Source organism: Leptonychotes weddellii, chromosome 6 (assembly GCF_054177405.1).
Source record: "Leptonychotes weddellii isolate Sample4059 chromosome 6, ASM5417740v2, whole genome shotgun sequence".
NCBI lineage: Eukaryota > Metazoa > Chordata > Mammalia > Carnivora > Phocidae > Leptonychotes > Leptonychotes weddellii.
Genome location: NC_138374.1, coordinates 96579902 through 96595655, shown reverse-complemented (window position 1 = coordinate 96595655; position 15754 = coordinate 96579902). Strand labels below are relative to the sequence as shown.

General features: G+C 34.4%; 1 protein-coding gene across 4 annotated transcripts in view; it reads right to left on the bottom strand.

The window, feature by feature from the left end:
- The window catches only part of TPR (translocated promoter region, nuclear basket protein), a 67305-nt gene that overhangs the window by 35581 nt on the left and 15970 nt on the right, over positions 1 to 15754 (bottom strand). For all 4 annotated transcript variants that reach the window (XM_031025494.2, XM_006730920.3, XM_081824703.1 and 1 more), the window contains exons 16-27: positions 15377 to 15510; positions 15141 to 15289; positions 13793 to 13955; positions 12410 to 12544; positions 11559 to 11699; positions 10686 to 10851; positions 9299 to 9465; positions 8180 to 8332; positions 7679 to 7795; positions 1992 to 2195; positions 1704 to 1888; positions 1154 to 1301 (exon numbers count right to left, since the gene is read on the bottom strand). In XM_031025494.2, the coding sequence (XP_030881354.2) occupies positions 1154 to 1301; positions 1704 to 1888; positions 1992 to 2195; positions 7679 to 7795; positions 8180 to 8332; positions 9299 to 9465; positions 10686 to 10851; positions 11559 to 11699; positions 12410 to 12544; positions 13793 to 13955; positions 15141 to 15289; positions 15377 to 15510 (1862 nt within the window). The remainder of the gene's footprint in view (positions 1 to 1153; positions 1302 to 1703; positions 1889 to 1991; positions 2196 to 7678; positions 7796 to 8179; positions 8333 to 9298; positions 9466 to 10685; positions 10852 to 11558; positions 11700 to 12409; positions 12545 to 13792; positions 13956 to 15140; positions 15290 to 15376; positions 15511 to 15754) is intronic.

Below are 15754 nucleotides of genomic sequence, written 5' to 3'. Positions count from 1 at the left end.
CAAGAGAGGGAGGGAGAGAGAGAAGCGGACTCCCCACTGAGCCTGACATGGGGCTCAATCCCAGGACCCTGAGATCATGACCTGAGCTGAAATCAAGAGTTGGTCACTTAACTGACTGAACCACCCAGGCACCTCTTGCTTGGGTATTACTTTTGATATAATGTGTGTTACTTTTTCCTCTTCTGATTTTAGGTAGGAGTTGGTTTTCCCCTCTGACTTTGTCGGTTGGGCATTTTCTATAAAGTATTATTTGCCTGAAGGAACATTGAGAGAATATGCAATCTTTTTAAAAACGCTGATTCTGCTTTTTCCTCCAAATGTTAATGGTACAGAATTGGAGGGTCTGTTTATTTCCATGATGAGATATTTGAATTGGATTATTTTCTCAAGATGTAATTCTGAAACTTTTCATTTCTGTATGAAAACAGAAATCCCATAAATCTACTCACTTTCCCCTGGGTTTCAATGGTTTTTCTCTAGCAGCCATTCCAACTACCTATCAGTTAAAAGACAATAAATGACTCAAGGTCTTAATTTCCTTCCTTCCAGATGTTAAGTTATATTACTGCATAGCCTCAGAATGAGGGCATTGCAATTATAAGCTTTTGGGTGGTGTGTGGGTTAAGGAGTTGAGCTTGTGCTGTGACCATCCATTCATTAGAGCATCTTCTTTTCCTTTTCTGGTTGATAGTTTTGACTATTTTTTACCCCCTTGCTGAGGAAGAAGTATTCTGTAGCAGTTTCTATCTATAACTCTACCCAAGAATAACTACTCAAACATATATGTGACAACTATAATAAAAAGATAACTGAAATTTATTAAGTATTCACTATGCACCAGTTTCTAAATGCTTCATGCACTTTAACTCACTTAATCCTTATTATTATCATCCCAATATTACAGATGAGGAAATTTAAGAGCAGGGAAATTAATATACCCAAGACACACATCTAATGGTATGAAGCTAGAATTTAAAACCAGGCAGTCTGATTACCATTAATCTTTTACCATTATGCTGTATCACTGCCATAATAATGTTTTAATAGTTTATGAGTTTGGGAAAAATGCTTATTTCAAATTAAACTTTATGTCCTAAGAAACAAAAATGAGCTCTCTTTTAACAACTTCTTTCTTAAAGCTTAGGATACATACCTGGACTTTCTCTCTTTCAGCATTTAGACTATCCTGCAGTTCCTGCAGCTCTCTTTCTAAAAGTTCAACTCTTTGTCGATAACGCAGACTCTCAACCTGAGCCACCTCAAACCTGGTTTCAGCAATTTCTTTTTCTCGTCGTATAAATCTACAAGAATATGTAAGATTTTATTTGAATTAAAAAAATGCCAACAACATAGCACTTCAAAACTTGGATAATTTTTAAGATGACAAAAACCACTAAAAACGTTTATATCTTTTAATTAATAAATAATAATGAGGATTTTTTAAGATTATAAACAGTGGCTTTAAAAATGTGCATCTTTAAAATAATCAAAAGGCATTTAGTTTTTCAAAGAATCCACTTAAGTTCTTACCATCAGATTCAATTTAGTCATTTCTTTAACTTGGCATATGTCTAAATGTCAAAATGAGCTTTATAAGTAAATAGCACACAACCCCCACTTCCCTAATTTACACGTTTATAGTTGCATTACACAGTTGTTGGTATACCACAGAAATGAAGCATTAAGAATATTATTAGATTTACCTGAGAATTTCTAAAATTTGTTCTTGAGATTTTCCTTCCTCACTGAGAGATACATTCAAGGGACCTTGTACACCTTCCTTTACAGAGGCAACAACCTTGTCACTTAATTTTTCAATCTGATCATGAAGTAATCTGTTTTGTTTCTCTAGATCTTCACAGCGAGACATACACTTGGAAACTTCATCCTATAAACAACAGTCTATCATAATAGCAGACTTTCCAGTGTACATTTAAAAACCCCAAACCTTTAAATTCTCTAGAACATTCTATCATGATGTACAATAATACCTTTAACATTCTCTCTCTTTCCTCCCAAGATGCTTTACATTCCAATAACTGTGATTCTGCTTTCTGGGTTGTTTCTTCCAAATGCTGACGGACTGATGCCATTTTGGAAACCTGTTCCTTGGCAGCTTGTAGAGCTTCAACATCAGCAGCATGTAGCATCAATTCTCTCTCATACTTATTCTGAGCTTCCACAGCTATTTTAGCCTGTAAGAAATTATTCCCCCATTGATACAAGATTAAAAACTCATAAGGCTAGTCAGTATTTTCTGAAAAGATGCACGTTATATTATTTATAATAACAAAAGACAACCTAAATGTACCAAAATAGGAGAATAATTACAAGTTATGCTGTACCTATTTAATGAAATATATGCTGCTTACAAGAGACCCATTTTAGACCTAAAGACACCTGCAGATTAAAGGGAGGGGATGAAGAAACATTTATCATGCACGTGGAAGTCAAAAGAAAGCCGAAGTAGCAATACTTGTATCAGACAAAATAGATGTTAAACCAAAGACTATAACAAGAGATAAAGATGGGCACTGTATCATAATAAAGGGGACTATCCAACAAGAAAATCTAACAATTATAAATATTTATGCCCCCAACATGGGAGCACCCAAATATATAAAACAATTAATAACAAACATAAAGGAACGCATTGATGATAATGCAATAACAGTAGGGAACTTTAACACCCCACTTACATCAATGGACAGATCATCGAAGCAGAAAATCAATAAGGAAACAATGGCTTCGAATGAAACACTGGACCAGATGACTTAACAGATATATTCGGAACATTTCATCCTAAAGCAGCAGAATACACATTCTTTTTGAGTGCACATGGGACATTCTACAGAACAGATCACATGCTAGGTCACAAGTCAGGCCTAGACAAGTACAAATAGATTGAAATCATACCATGCATATTTTCCAACCACAACACCATGAAACTTGAAACCAGAAAAAATGTGTAAAGACCACAAATACACAGAGGTTAAAGAGCATACTACTAAAGAAAGAATGGGTCAACCAGGAAATTAAAGAAATTTAAAAATACATGGAAACAAGTAAAAATGAAAATACGATGGTCCAAAATCTTTGGGAGGCAGCAAAAGCGGTCCTAAGAGGGAAGTATATAGCAATACAGGCCTACCTCAAGAAGCAAGAAAAATCTCAAATATGCAATCTAACCTTATACCTAAAGAAGCTAGAAAAAGAACAACAAATGCAGCCTAAAGCCAACAGAAGAAGGGAAATAATAAAGATTAGAGCAGAAATAAATCACATAGAAAGAAAAAAAAACCAGTAGAACAGATCAATGGAAGAACTGGTTCTTTAAAAAAATTAATAAAATTAATAAACCCCTACCCAGATTTATCAAAAAGAAAAGAGAAAGGACCCAAATAAATAAAATCACGAATGTGAGAGGAGAGATCACAACCAACACCACAGAAATACAAACAACTGTAAGAGAATATTATGAAAAATTATATGCCAACAAATTGGGCAATGTGGAAGAAATGGATGCATTCCTAGAGACACATAAACTACCAAAACTGAAAACAGGAAGAAATAGAAGAGTTGAACAGACCCATAACCACCAAAGAAATTGAATGAGTAATCAAAAATCTCTGAACAAACAAAAGTCCAGGGCCAGATGGCTTCCAGGGGAATTCTACCACACATTTAAAGAAGAGTGAGTATCTATTCTTCTCAAACTATTCCAAAAAAAATAGAAATGGAAGGAAAACATCCAAATTCATTCTATGAGGCCAGCATTACCCTCATTCCAAAACCAAAGACCCCACTAAAAAGGAGAATTACAGGCCAACACCCTGATGAACATGGATGCAAAAATTCTCAACAAAATCTTAGCAAATTGAATCCAACAGTACATTAAAAGAGTTATTCACTCTTAATCTCAGGAAACTAACTAAGGGTTGCTGGAGTGGTGGGGGGTGGGAGGGACGGGGTGGCTAGGTGATAGACATCGGGGAGGGTATGTGAATGCTGTGAATTGTGTAAGACTGTTGAATCACAGACCTGCACCTCTGAAACAAATAGTACATTATATGTAAAAAAAAAAAAAAAAAAGAAGAAGATAGTAGGAAGGGGGGGAAATCGTATGGGGAGACGAACCATGAGAAACTATGAACTCTGAGAAACAAACTGAGGGTTCTAGAGGGGAGGGGGTGGGGGGATGGGTTAGCCTGGTGATGGGTATTAAAGAGGGTACGTACTGAATGGAGCACTGGGTGTTATACGCAAACAATGAATCATGGAACACTACATCAAAAATTAATGATGTAATGTACGGTGATGAACATAACATAATAAAATAAAACTTAAAAAAAAAAAAAAGAACCATTCACCACGATCAAGTGGGATTTATTCCTGGGCGGCAGTGGTGGTTCAATTTTGCAAATCAATCAACATGATACACCACATTAATAAAAGAAAGGATAAGAACTGTATGAACCTCTCAATAGATGTGGAAAAAACATTTGATAAAGTACGACATCCATTCATAAAAACCCTCAACAAAGTAAGGATGGAGGGAACATACCTCAATATAATAAAGACCATATATGAAAACCAACAGCTAATATCATCCTCAATAGGGAAAAACTGACAGCTTTTCCTCTATGGTCAGGAACAAGACAAGGATGTCCACTCTCACCACTTTGAGAAGTGGAAGTCCTAGCCTCAGCAATCAAACAACAAAAAGAAATAAAAGGCATCCAAAGAGGCAAGGAAGGAGTCAAAATTTCAACTATTTGCAGATGACATGATACTTACAGAAAACCCAAGACTCCAACAAAAAATTGCTAGAACTGATACATGAATTCAGTAAAGTCACAGGACACAAAATCAATGTACAGAAATCTGTTGCATTTCTATACACCAATAATGAAGCAACAGAAAGAGAAATCAAGGAATCAATCTCATTTACAATTGCACCAAAAACCGTAAGACACCTAGGAATAAACCTAACCAAAGAGGTAAAAGATCTGTACTCTAAAAACTATACAATACTGATGAAAGAAATTAAAGATGACACAAAAAAATAGGAAGATATTTCATGCTCATGGATTGGAAGAACAAATACTGTTAAAATGTCTATCCTACCCAAAGCAATGTATACATTTAATGCAATCCCTATTTTTCAGAGAGCTAGAACCATTTTTCAGAGAGCTAGAACAACCAACCCTAAAATTTGTATGGAACCACAAAAGATCCCGAATAGCCAAAGCAATCTTGAAAAAGAAAAGCAAAGCTGGATGCATCACAATTCCAGATTTCAAGTTATATTACAAGTTGTAGTCACCAAGACAGTATGATACTGGCACAAAAACAGACAAATAGATCAATGGAACAGAACAGAGAACCCAGGAGTGAACCCACAACTACTATATGGTCAATTAATCTTCAACAAAGCAGGAAAGAATATCTTATGGAAAAAGTCTCTTCAACAAATGATGTTGGGAAAATTGGACAGCCACACATGCAGAAGAATGCAACTGGACCACTTTCTTACACCATACACAAAAATAAACTCAAAATGGTTTAAAGACCTAAATGTGAGACAGGAGCCATCAAAATCCTCAAGGAGAACATAGGCAGTACCCTCTCTGACATTGGCTGTAGCAACTTCTTACTAGATACGTCTCCAGAGACAACAGAAACAAAAGCAAAAATAAACTTTTGTGACTTTTTCAAAATAAAAAGCTTCTGCACAGCAAAACAAACAATAGAACTAAAAGGCAACCTATGGAATGGGAGAAGATATTTGCAAATGACATATCTGATAAAGATTAGTATCCAAAATATGTAAAGAACATACCAAATTCAACGCCCAAAAACCAATTAATCCAGTTAAAAATGGGCTTAAGACATAACAGATGTTTTTCCAAGACATACAGATGGCTAACAGACACATGAGAAGATTCTCAACCTCACTAATCATCAGGGAAATACAAATCAAAATTACAACGAAGTATCACCTCACGCTTGTCAGAATGGCTAAAATGAACAATACACGAAACAATAGATGTTGGCAAGGATGTGGAGAAAGGGGAACCCTCTTACACTGTTGGTGGCAATGCAAGCTGGTGCACCTACTCTGGAAAACAGTATGGAGGTTCCTCAAAAAGTTAAAAATAGAGGGGCGCCTGGGTGGCTCAGTCGTTAAGTGTCTGCCTTCGGCTCAGGTCATGATCCCAGGGTCCTGGGATCAAGCCCCGCATCGGGCTCCCTGCTCAGCAGGAAGCCTGCTTCTCCTTCTCCCACTCCCCCTGCTTGTGTTCCCTCTCTTGCTGTCTCTCTTTCTGTGTCAAATAAGTAAATAAAATCTTAAAAAAAAAAAAAAAGGCTAAAAATAGAACTACCCTATGATCCAGCAACTGTACTACTAGGAATTTTCCAAAGGATAAAAAAATACTGATTCGAAGGGACACTTGCACAACCCCAATGTTTATAGCAACATTTTCAATAATACCCAAATTATGGAAAAAGCCCAAATGTCCACTGACTGATGAAGGGATAAAGAAGGTTTGGTGTATATATACAATGGAATATTACTCGGCCATAAAAAAGAATGAGATTTCACTATTTGCAATGACGTGGATGGAGCTACAAAGTATTGTGCTAAGCAAAACAAGTTGGAGAAAGACAAATACCGTATGATCTCACTCATGCGTGGACTTTAAGGAAAAAAACAAATGAACATGGGGCAAAAGAGAGGCAAACCAAGTAACAGACTCTTAACTATAGAGAACAAACTGAGGGTTACTGGAGGGAAGTTTGGTGGGGGGATAGGTTAAAGAGGTGATGGGGATGAAGGAGGGCACTTGTGAAGAGCACTGGGTGTTGTATCTAAGTGATAAACCACTGAATTCTACACCTGAAAATAGTATTACATTGTATGTTAACTAACGAATTTTAAAAAAATTGGAGAAAAACAACAACCCCCACTCCCAAAACAAAGAAGAAATATTAAAGAACTATTCAAAATGAAACTTATGAAGACTATGTAGCAATTTGGAGGAGGCTTTATGAAATAAAGGCTAAGTATAACTCAGGTATGTAAAAATACATGTGTACACATCATACAAACTTAAAGTCAACAAAAGGAAATGATAATTTATTTTAATATTGCAATAGATATATTCATTTTAATTCCCAATATTATATTTGGCAATAAGCGAAGGATAATTCATTTTTGTCTAATTACTTTGAAGTATCTTCCCCTGTATTCAATTTTTAAAGTAATCTTCGTACGTACACGTACTATGTACAAGTAAGCAATAAATGTGACCATTTTGCACCAAAAAAAAAAAATTGTCACGAAATGGTTATTCATATATCACCCAACTTAAAAATGAGAACATTATTAATCTCCTTACTTGTATTCCTTTCCCATTCTATTTCAGTTTTATTCTCACTCGTATTTTTATATTTTTTCCCCATTTGTGAAGATTGATTTGTAAATGGTTATCGCACTATTTACTTTTAGCCTTCACATACACTTTTCAGCTGATCTTAGTCCAAGTTCCACAACAGTGTAAATAACTTTACATTTCTGTAAGGTTCACCCAAATGTATTAATAATATACTCCAAGAACTGTTCCCTAGGATCAAATCTCATTTCTCAATAACTGGCTACAAGATCAACACTTACCTGTTCCTGACAGTCACGTCTGGCTTGCTGTTCATTACTCAAAGCTGTGCTTGCTCTCTGAAGAGCTTCTTGTACTTCGTTCTGAACGCTGTTGAGTGTTTTCTTTAACTCAGATAACTAAGCCAGAAGAACAACATTAAAACCAGAGTTAACTGCAAACTAATTTTTTGGTAAAGACAGATTTTAAATATCCAACTAACCCAAAGGGACTTCTTACTAAATTTAAAAGATAACTTGATGTTATCTGCACACACTTTGAAGGTCTATATTCACTATAATACCAGTCAATGCTCGGGCAGAGGCTTCTAAAAAGCAGCACTGAGAACTACTACCATAAAGTAGTCTAAAATCCTCAAAAGAAAACATCTACAGACCTAAAGAGCAGAGTAACACATGAAACTATGGTTAAATTTGTGTTCAATCAGTATCTGCTGAGATATTAATGAGCTATTCAAATCCTTACACACATAGAAGACTGATAAGGTTAATAAACCAATTTACCTGTTGTTCCATGCTCTCTATGGCTTTTCTCTTATCATCCTGAAGTTCCTGTTTTTCCTTCTCTACTTCCATCAACTTCTTTTCCAACTGTGTCTGAAACTCAGCTGACTCTTTTAAACGAACTTCAATATTCTTACGTACTTCTTCTGTGACCTTTACCATCATCCAAATAGGATATAAAAATTATATACATTTAAAGTTACACAATTAGTTTCTCTAGGTCTAAACTAAATTTGAAAAGTATTAAAAATTCACATTTGCCTTGTATTAAAAAAAAATCCATCAATGCTGATCAAAGAGTTTAAAAACATTTAAAATCTTAAGCTACCTCTTAACTTGGCTACTAGCCATTTTTCTTTTGAAGTGAAATTTCCAGTTCCCCATTTCTCTCTCAATCCTCATATCCACTTGCTGCCAAATCTGTCCATTCTACCACTGAAAGGTTTTTTCCCCACATATCTTGATTTTCATGACGCCAAGCACAAAAGGATCTTTTAAAACTGTGGCCCTAGACTATTGCTATAGGCACTAAAAAAAACTCTATCCTCCAATCTACTACACTTTAATTAAAACAAATTCTGATTTTAACATGTTGGAAAAAAATCAAAAGCTCTCTAATAATCTAACAGAATATAATTTGACATTAAAAACCTTTCACATTTGGTTCTTGGTACATTTATAATTCTATTTCTCATTATTTCATTTCACAAAGTCAATATACTAGCCAACCTGTTCTCATCTGAAGTCTTTTTTACTTGGCTGAGGGTTCTTACTATATGGAATTACCTTCTACCTTTGACTATCCAAATGATACTTTTCTTTAAAGACTGAAAAAATGCCATCTCTCTCGTGAAGTCATGCAGGAGATAAATAACCTTACTTCCCTCCCATTCACACCAACATCTGATCTGTACCTTTCTTACAGCAATTATACTCTCCTTTGTTTTATGAATTTTGTGGGTTTTATCTGGCTTATTAGACTTAAGTACTTTTAAGGTGTAAGAGGTAAACACAATGATGTCACTTGAACTCACATTTACTAGAGTGCTTACACACAGCAAGCTCCTAATTAAAAAAAAAAGTTAAGTGCATTCAAATTGAATTTAAAATTGTATATACCTGTTTTTCCTTGTTAAGAGATTCTTCTAAACTAGTAACCATTGCTCGATACTGTTCCACATTACTAGTACTTGTTTTAAGTCTCTCCTTCAAATCATTAACCTGCTCTTCTGCCTGCCTTAGCTGACTCAGAAGATCATCCACATCTTCTTTGTTGGTAGGCTGACCTAAAAGATTTAAGAGCTTTCTTAAAATTAACATTTTAAATGACATTAGAGATGACTATTATCTAACAATTTGTGAAATCAGGATTAAGGCTCAAATGTAGAAGTACTTATCTAAAAAGTATACTTCATCCCATGCTAAATGCCAAAATAAAAATAGGCATTTTGTTAGATATTGTTATTTCTTCTTCAAAATATCAAATATTTGAAATCTGCTATTACAAATATTACAAAGATCTTTAAAGAGAAGAATACTAAATATTTGTACTAAACTGAGGGAGCTACTTGAAGATACTACCAGGTTCTTAATTTATTATTTAAACACTGCTTACTCTAAAACACTAAATCTTAAATCATTCAATTCAATTTTCATCCTAAAATCCATGGGAAAGGAAGAAATTGCATATTGAAAAGGATGTTTTCTTATCATTTATCTGTAAGAAAGCACTATTGACTACTGAAAAACTATATAACCATTATATCTTTATGTATCACATACACATATATACATAAACACACACATACCTATTATATCATTTTTTAAAGGTTACCTGGACTGAAGGCTTTGCATCTGAAATGGTGTATTCATAGAAAAGCATAATGAAACAAATCTTTTACCTAAGGCTATCAATGAACAATGATTATGACTACTACTCTAAAAGAGACCAAACAAATCAATTATTTCTGTAAGTGAGCAGAGTTGTAACAAGGGAGAGTTGAAAATTCAAGTATTAACTCTCCTCAAAGGAAACATTTTAAAGTATCAATAAATGGTTTCAACAACTGGAAAACTAGAGCATACCTTGGTCAGGTGCCATACAGAAGTATTCTGAATCTTCTGAGTCTGCAAATTTATTAATTTAAGCCTAAAACCAAGCTTTACTATATGAAGAATAAGAAGGTTTTTTTTCTCTTTTGCTATTATCCGCAAAGAATAGGCTATTTATTTACAAGATATGTTATCAGCCTAAAAATGTACTTTACTGGGGCACCTGGGTGGCTGTCGGTTGAGCATCTCCTACGGCTCAGGTCATGATCCCAGGGTCCCGGGATGAAGCCCCAAGTCATGCTCCCTGCTCAACAGTCTGCTTCTCCCTCCCCCTCTCCCCCCTGCTCATGCTTGCTTGCTCGCTCTCTAGCTTGCTCTCTCAAATAAATAAAATCTTAAAAAAAAAAAGGGAAAAAAAGTACTTTACTATCAGTCTACTTAATTATTGATTTACCTTTACCAGTTCTCTGTGAGGACTGAGAAGCAAGCTGGACTTCCATATTACTGAGGTGCTGTTTCAATGTACCAATTTCCTTCTGAGCATTTTTTAGTAGTTCTTTTGTATTAAGATGAAGATTTGTCTCAGTATCCAGCTGTCTCTTTGTATCTAAAAGTTGAACCTAAAAAAAAAATACATTAATCCTGTGAACGCCATCTTTAGGTTCTTAAGTAACTAGAGGTTCACATTATTTTTTTATAATACTTTAAACTCTGACCCAGATAGAGTAACAGAAACCAGATCTGAATAACAGAAACCAGATCTGAAATAACTGAAAAAAAAAAAAAAAAAAGTCATCAGTGCATACATGTGACATTACCCTAGGCAGGGTTAAGAATCATCCAAAGAGACTGGAGTGAAGAGTGTCTGGTGTTCATAGAGAGTCAGGAATAATGCCCAGCAACCAGACTGAAAACACAATTCACTGGACACTGGGACTGAAAACACTTATAATTCATTGGACACTGGGATTAGTATTCAGGAAGATCTCACCTTAATAGTGGGGAATAATTAGTTATTGACTGAGCATTGTTTTGGGAAACTAATAAATCATAAAAAGCAAGAGAATCAAACTATCTTCAATTATTGCATCCCAGAACAAAACCCAGGATTTACAAGAATATAAAAATATCTAGCACCTAATAGGATAAAATTCACAATGTATGGCACCCAACCAAAAATTACTAGGCACACAAAGAGGCAAGAAAAACTTAACAGCTTGAAAGAAGTCTCTTCAAAACCATGTTTCAACAGGAGATGGCGGTGTACCTACATACCAGCTTCATTTCTGGAAATAAACAATTTACAGAAATTCATAATACGACTCACATCTAGATTTCTAGTAAGTGTATGCCTTTGTTCCACCTCATTTTCCAGCTTCTTCTTTAGATGAGATATCTCATGTTCCAGTTTTTCAATCTGGTTATTAAGCCTTTGTTTGGTTTCTGTTTCAGATCGCTCTAATATTCCCTAAGGTAAAAAAAGATTTTTGGTTATGCTTAAGAAAAAAGTTAAAAAAGCAATACAAAGAAAATTAAAGGCTACAGAGGATTACAGGATTACAACCTATTTCTTAAAGAAGTTAAAATCTAGAATATTTACCAAGAATCTTTTGACATTTTTCATATTACAATATTTATTTAGGGGTCCTGGGTGGTTCAGTCAGTTAAGCAACTGCCTTCGGCTCAGGTCATGATCCCAGAGTCCTGGGATTGAGCCCTGCATTGGACTCCCTGCTCAGCAGGAAGTCTGCTTCTCCCTCTGCTCCTCACCCTGCTCTTGTGCTCCCTGCTCCCTCTCTCTCTCTCAAATAAATAAATAAAATCTTTAAAAATATATATCTATTTAATAAAGAAAAAAGAAACATATTACAAGAGTCATTCAAATTTCCTGAAATTTTAAAAGAATTAATCTTACAAACAATTAAACTGCACAGGACTCTGTAAATATAGATCTGAGGATGAAAACTGCCAAATGCACAGTTTCAATCATTTCTGTTTCAAGGTTTTATTTAGAATATTGACATGTCCTAAAATAAACCTCAAAACTCAATTATCATCATTATGTGTGACAAAAGTGACAGAAAAATTTTCTAATTAAGAACCCAAGAGGATACAATGTTAAAACTACTTAAATTTAACTTCGAAAATTTTTTTCTACGGGTGTTTTTGTCTGTTTACCTGAATTGTCTGCAGATTAGTCAGCAGCAAGTTTTGCCCTCTTTGTTCAGCTAATAAAGATTCTCTCTGCTGAGAAAGACGGACTTCTGACAATTTAAGCATTTCCTTTTCCTTTTTCAAGTTTTCTGCTCTTACCTTGAGGCAAATACAAGTAAAAGAAAAAAATGCTGCAAACTAATGTGTCAAATGCAGTAACACCATTATAAAATTAAAATGACACTTCATTACTATGTATTTCTTAATGCTAATTAGAGATGAGGACATCTCTTCATTATATAAGGATTTAGAACTCTTTGAAGTTTCATGTGTTGAAATATGAAGCAAAAGTTATTAGGAATATCAACAGATCAAAGGAAAAAATCTTGCAATTACCACATTTATGATTTCTCTGCTCTTAACAAATCAGATTTTAGAACAAGCAAAAAAAAAAAATCTAAAACATCAGAGTAAAAGAAACAAAACTGCAAAATTTTGCTATAGTCACACCTACATACTACTAAATTACCGAAGTTTTAGAATCCAAACTTGGTTTCTAAGTATCTGAGAGTGCCGAATGATTTATCTCAGCTTTTTTTTTTCCTCATAAAGAGTACAATTTGATCCTCAGATTTGGGAGGCTGCTCCGAAAATCAATATCCTCAAAGTATTCACATTTACATAATATATCATAAATAAACAATCATAAAACTTACTCCACCAGTTTGAAAAAGTGATGCCTCCATTCCCCACAAATGTGTGAGTACGTAACAATGAAAGAATGTAGCCAATAGAATAAGAACACCTAAGTTTAAGTCCCACCAACCAAATCTTTCATGACTATCCTAAACAGGACACTTAACTTTCGAGTGTTTCTCCAAGGTAAAATGGGGGACAACTGCACCTTGTTCACAAGTAATGATCAAAAAGTTGTGAGTAACTTTATAAAAAAGTAAAACATTATATAAAATTCATTAAGAATCCAGTATTTAATTGAAAGTACTGTCAATTTCTAACAGGCATTTGTATTCATGTTGAAATTCAGAAATATAATTTAATGCTAAATTTTTATACTGTCTTTTATCAGAAATGAGCAAGAATGAATGAAATAGTCATTTGTCTTTGTTGTAACTGGAGAAACAGTGACTTACAAATTTAATATGAAATGGAAGACTTGTAAGGAAATCTTAATCCAAAAAAACCAAACTTTTCCCAGGTTAGTTTGGACAGAAACAACCACTGGATTGATGCACAACTGAATATTTGGAAACTATGTAATAAGGACTTCAAATCCACAAACCTCTCAAACATCTGTATCATGTCAACCAGTAAAATCAAAGTAATAACTAAAAAACAAATGTCAAATGCAATTTATAATGCAAGTCAGAGGAGGGAAATTGGTCTCACTTCCGCAACAGCTAGCTTTTCATTTGCTCCTCTCAAATCCTGCGTCATTGTATTGATGATCTGTTCCTGCTTTTGAGTTGTTGCAGTGAGTTTCTGATTTCTCTCATGTAGGGATGTGATTTCTCGACGATATCCTTCAACATTATCTTGTAACATTTCATAACTTACGAGAGAAAAATAATTCTATAAGCAACTGAAATACTATATCCTAGGTCAGTGCCTTAAGGAACTTCACAACAGCTTAATTTCACATGAATAATAATATGAGGGGCGCCTGTGTGGCTCAGTCTGTTAAGCGTCTGCCTTCGGCTCAGGTCATGATCCCAGGGTCCTGGGATTGAGCCCCGCATAGGGCTCCCTCCTCAGCAGGGAGTCTGCTTCTCCCTCCATTCATGCTTGGTCTCTCACTTTCTCTAATAAATAAAATCTTTGAAGAAAAAATTTTAAAAAACCAATGTGAAAAAAGTAGTTTGTATAATAATGTAAAATCTTCAACTCCAAATTTAATAGTTAAATTTAAATTCTAAATAAGCTTTAGATTCTACTTTCATGTTGAATTAACTTTTTAAGCTAGTTCATTTATAAGAACTTTAATCACATTCAAAACAATGCCAATATAATGTTGATATATCAAACATCCACCATGATACGGTATGCAATTTAAGGTATTTATGCATGGTTAGAGAGGGAGTTTTGCAGATCCTTTAGCCTCTATAATTCTTCCTAATTTCTTACGTGCTTGAAAGCTTACAGAATGGTTGGCTACAGCTATCAGCATAGGGAAAAAAAAAGTGCTTTTACCTAGGGTATCAAATTGTTGGACTGTATGGAGGAAAACTACCTGCCATATCCTGATAAAAACAGTTTTTTATCATGTAGTATACACAGGAATAAATTTTGTCCTAACCCGCTAAACTAATAACTATAAAATGAGATTTACTGTTATTCCTTTATAAATGACCAAGAAAGTGAATTTTCCCAAAATAATCTAGCACTTGCTTCTCTTCTAGAGAAGGCTGAATGAAATTTGTTCATATACCTCTCATTCTCTGATGCATTTATAAATAATTAAGTCCTACAGAAACAACACATCCTTCAATCTCAGGAAGAAAAAGTAGCAACATTCCTCACATCAACTTCAACTTTCTAAATAAATATCTGGACTCCTTAGGAATGCCCAAGAGAATCATAAACCAATATTAAGAAAATGAACCCCCACAGCTTCTCACCCTAGAGTATGGTCCACAAATAAGTAACACTCTTGCAAATTAATCCTTGAATTTGATTCATTTGAATACTGAAGTTTAGACTATTTAGACTATTAATTTTTGAACAACAGAAAATTTACCGTTTAGAAGCAAAGTCTAGTTGTGTAGAAATTTTGGTGTTTTGTGATCGCAAATCTGTAATTTGATCCTGAAGTTTCTCAAGCTGCTCATTTTGTATTTTTTCATTATCTGCCTTTTCTTTTTTGTAATTCTCAAAAATTTCCTGCAACTGAATATTGGAGAAATTATTAAAAGATGACAACCTGTGTTCTCAAAGAACCTAACCCAAGATAAAGGTGTAATGATGTGGTTTCACCTGTTTAAGGGCAGCCTTGGCTTCTATGGCCTCTGCAGACTCAATTACAGGTACTGGAGCAGGAGTGGAAGCAGTCTGGGATGTACTTGAACGTTTTGGAGTTGATGCAAGAGAAATATCATCTAAGCTTGAAGCTTCAGAAATGTAAGAAAAATGATATAACATTTCTTATTACAAGTATCACTACCAAAATAAACAAGTTAGACTTATTTAAATGAAATGATAAGATTATAGAGATTATGAGAGAAGAAATCTACTAAATAACCTATTAAAATTATTTTTGGTTTTTGGTTAGAGACAATATTTGCAGATGAAATGTTAAAACAAAACTTAACTAAAAGGTCATGGAGATATAATGTACAGCATGGGAGTATGATC